Genomic DNA, 2,038 nt, shown 5'->3' on the forward strand with positions numbered 1-2,038 from the left:
CCTAGGATAGTTTTCGGTTCACACAAAGCCACTGCGACTCTCATGGTGCAGCGCACCACAGCACACTGCAGCGCACAGCCGTGAACCGTGGTGGCCAGACGAGTGTGGCGTGGGTTGACTCACGGGTGGGAAAGGTCTCAGGCATTCGCATATGACACATGACGTTCTGCAAAGCGTAAGTGGGCTGCGTACGACATAGGCACATTCAGTGATGGTGAAACCTGCCCAATGTGTGTCGTACGGCCACCCGTGGAGGCAACACGTGTCACGTAATGCCTTTGCGCGTCCCGGGGGCTGTTTCCACGGACAAGTGTCCCTCGCTGCGCATCAAGCTTCCTCGGGCAGAGTGCAGTTTCCACACGATGTGTGGAGTTTCCACACGATGTGTGGGGGTTTCCCCACATGGTGTGGAGACTCCACACATCGTGTGATAGAATTTCTGTTTTTAACTGAGAACATGTTGTAGTTAACTCTGCCATCTTCCTGCTTCCTTCCTTCCTGCAGCAGAAATCAACAGAATCCAAACCTAAAGTAAGTAACATGATGACTTAATGACTTCTTCTCCCAGACTTATAATTATCATGACATATTCTCCTGCGTCTTAACGCACCTCCAAGCAGAGACGGCGCTGGCTTGTTTTGAAAGTTTTAGTCTCTTGTGCTCCATGGTGATCAATTCAGAAATCACACCAACAAGAGGGTATATAATTATAAAGTAAGAAAAACGTAGCCTGGATATCAGACCCCAGCCCGGTAGGTATTTTTGAGATTGGGCTAGGGTCTGGTATCCAGGCTAAGAAAAAGGGTTGTAAAATGAAACAAGCTAGAGCACATATCTGCTTGGAGTTTCTGCACATCCTTCCTTCTGTCAGCAAGCACAGAAGCAGCATGTACTGACAAACTTGTCTATACAACTAGGTAGTTAAACACTCTCCAATGTGCAGAAATGTAACCTTAAACAAGGTAATGATTATTTCTTTTGTACTAACAGGTGGAACTAGGTGTAGTAGGTGCAGATACTGTTCTGTGTAACCTTGAACAATGGTGTGATTATTTTTGTGTGTTAGATGCCTGTCATACTAACAGTGGGTACTGTATCCAACATTGGGTCTCCTTTATGGAGCATCATGTGTCAGATTTAATACTGTACAACTTGTTTGTGATATTTGCTATCATTAAATTTTGAATGTTCAGAACAACAAAATGGCAAATCTATAAAACTATACATTGTGACAGATGTAAATGAATGTTGTAGAGAGGCTTTTGCAAATGAGATGGGAAATTGTGGGGTTTAAGGTTGGAATATAGGTTTTGTTTTGTTTTCTTGTAGCTTTCAAAACAGATTTTAGTTTTGCAGAAATTAAATTGAAAGAATTCCAGATTGCAGATTGTTTTGGTATTTTGATCTGAGTCATTTTATACTATTATCAGTAATGATACTCCCGGTCCATGAATACTAATATTGCCTGTATGTCCCCAGCCTAACTACACAGGAGCCCCAGGGGGGTACCAGGGACAGTACGGCCCCCCTCCCTCCAGCCCGGGGGGCTTCGGACAGCCCCCACCCCCCGGTCCCGGTGGTATGGGCGGTTACCAGGGACAACCGGTGGCACAGCCTCCCCAGCAGCGTCGTCTGGACCCAGACCAGATCCCCAGTCCGGTGAGTTTGTGTGGTGTTCCTGTATGTCAGTAGAGAATGCATCTGGCAGATCAGCTATTTTGTCTGGTGAGATCCCAATCAGAGTCTGTAAGTGTAAGTGTAAATTCGAAGATATTCCTTATACCCCCCTCACATTAGGCGCGATTCGATCGGACAACGAGTCTGCGAGCTCTAAATTACGAGGACCCTGACGGGAAGGGGGAACTCTGCCATTCCTTCGTCAGCATCAGGGTCATGCCTCCTCGTAAATTAGAGCTCGCAGACTCGTCGTCCGATCGAATGGGGCCTAATGTGAGGGGGGTATAAGGCATATCTTCGATCTAACACTTCTTCTTAACGACTCTGATTGGGATCTCAACTGACAAAAAAGCTGATCTGC

The 2,038-nt window shown here is 46.3% G+C and overlaps 1 protein-coding gene across 1 annotated transcript in view; it reads left to right on the plus strand.

The window, feature by feature from the left end:
* LOC118411387 (protein transport protein Sec24C-like) overlaps positions 1-2,038 on the plus strand; it is a gene marked incomplete in the record, with an annotated part of 44,074 nt that overhangs the window by 23,030 nt on the left and 19,006 nt on the right. The window contains 2 exon segments of the mRNA XM_035813648.1: positions 505-531; positions 1,480-1,659. Of these exon segments, the coding sequence (XP_035669541.1) occupies positions 505-531; positions 1,480-1,659 (207 nt within the window).

Source organism: Branchiostoma floridae, chromosome 3 (genome assembly GCF_000003815.2).
Source record: "Branchiostoma floridae strain S238N-H82 chromosome 3, Bfl_VNyyK, whole genome shotgun sequence".
NCBI lineage: Eukaryota > Metazoa > Chordata > Leptocardii > Amphioxiformes > Branchiostomatidae > Branchiostoma > Branchiostoma floridae.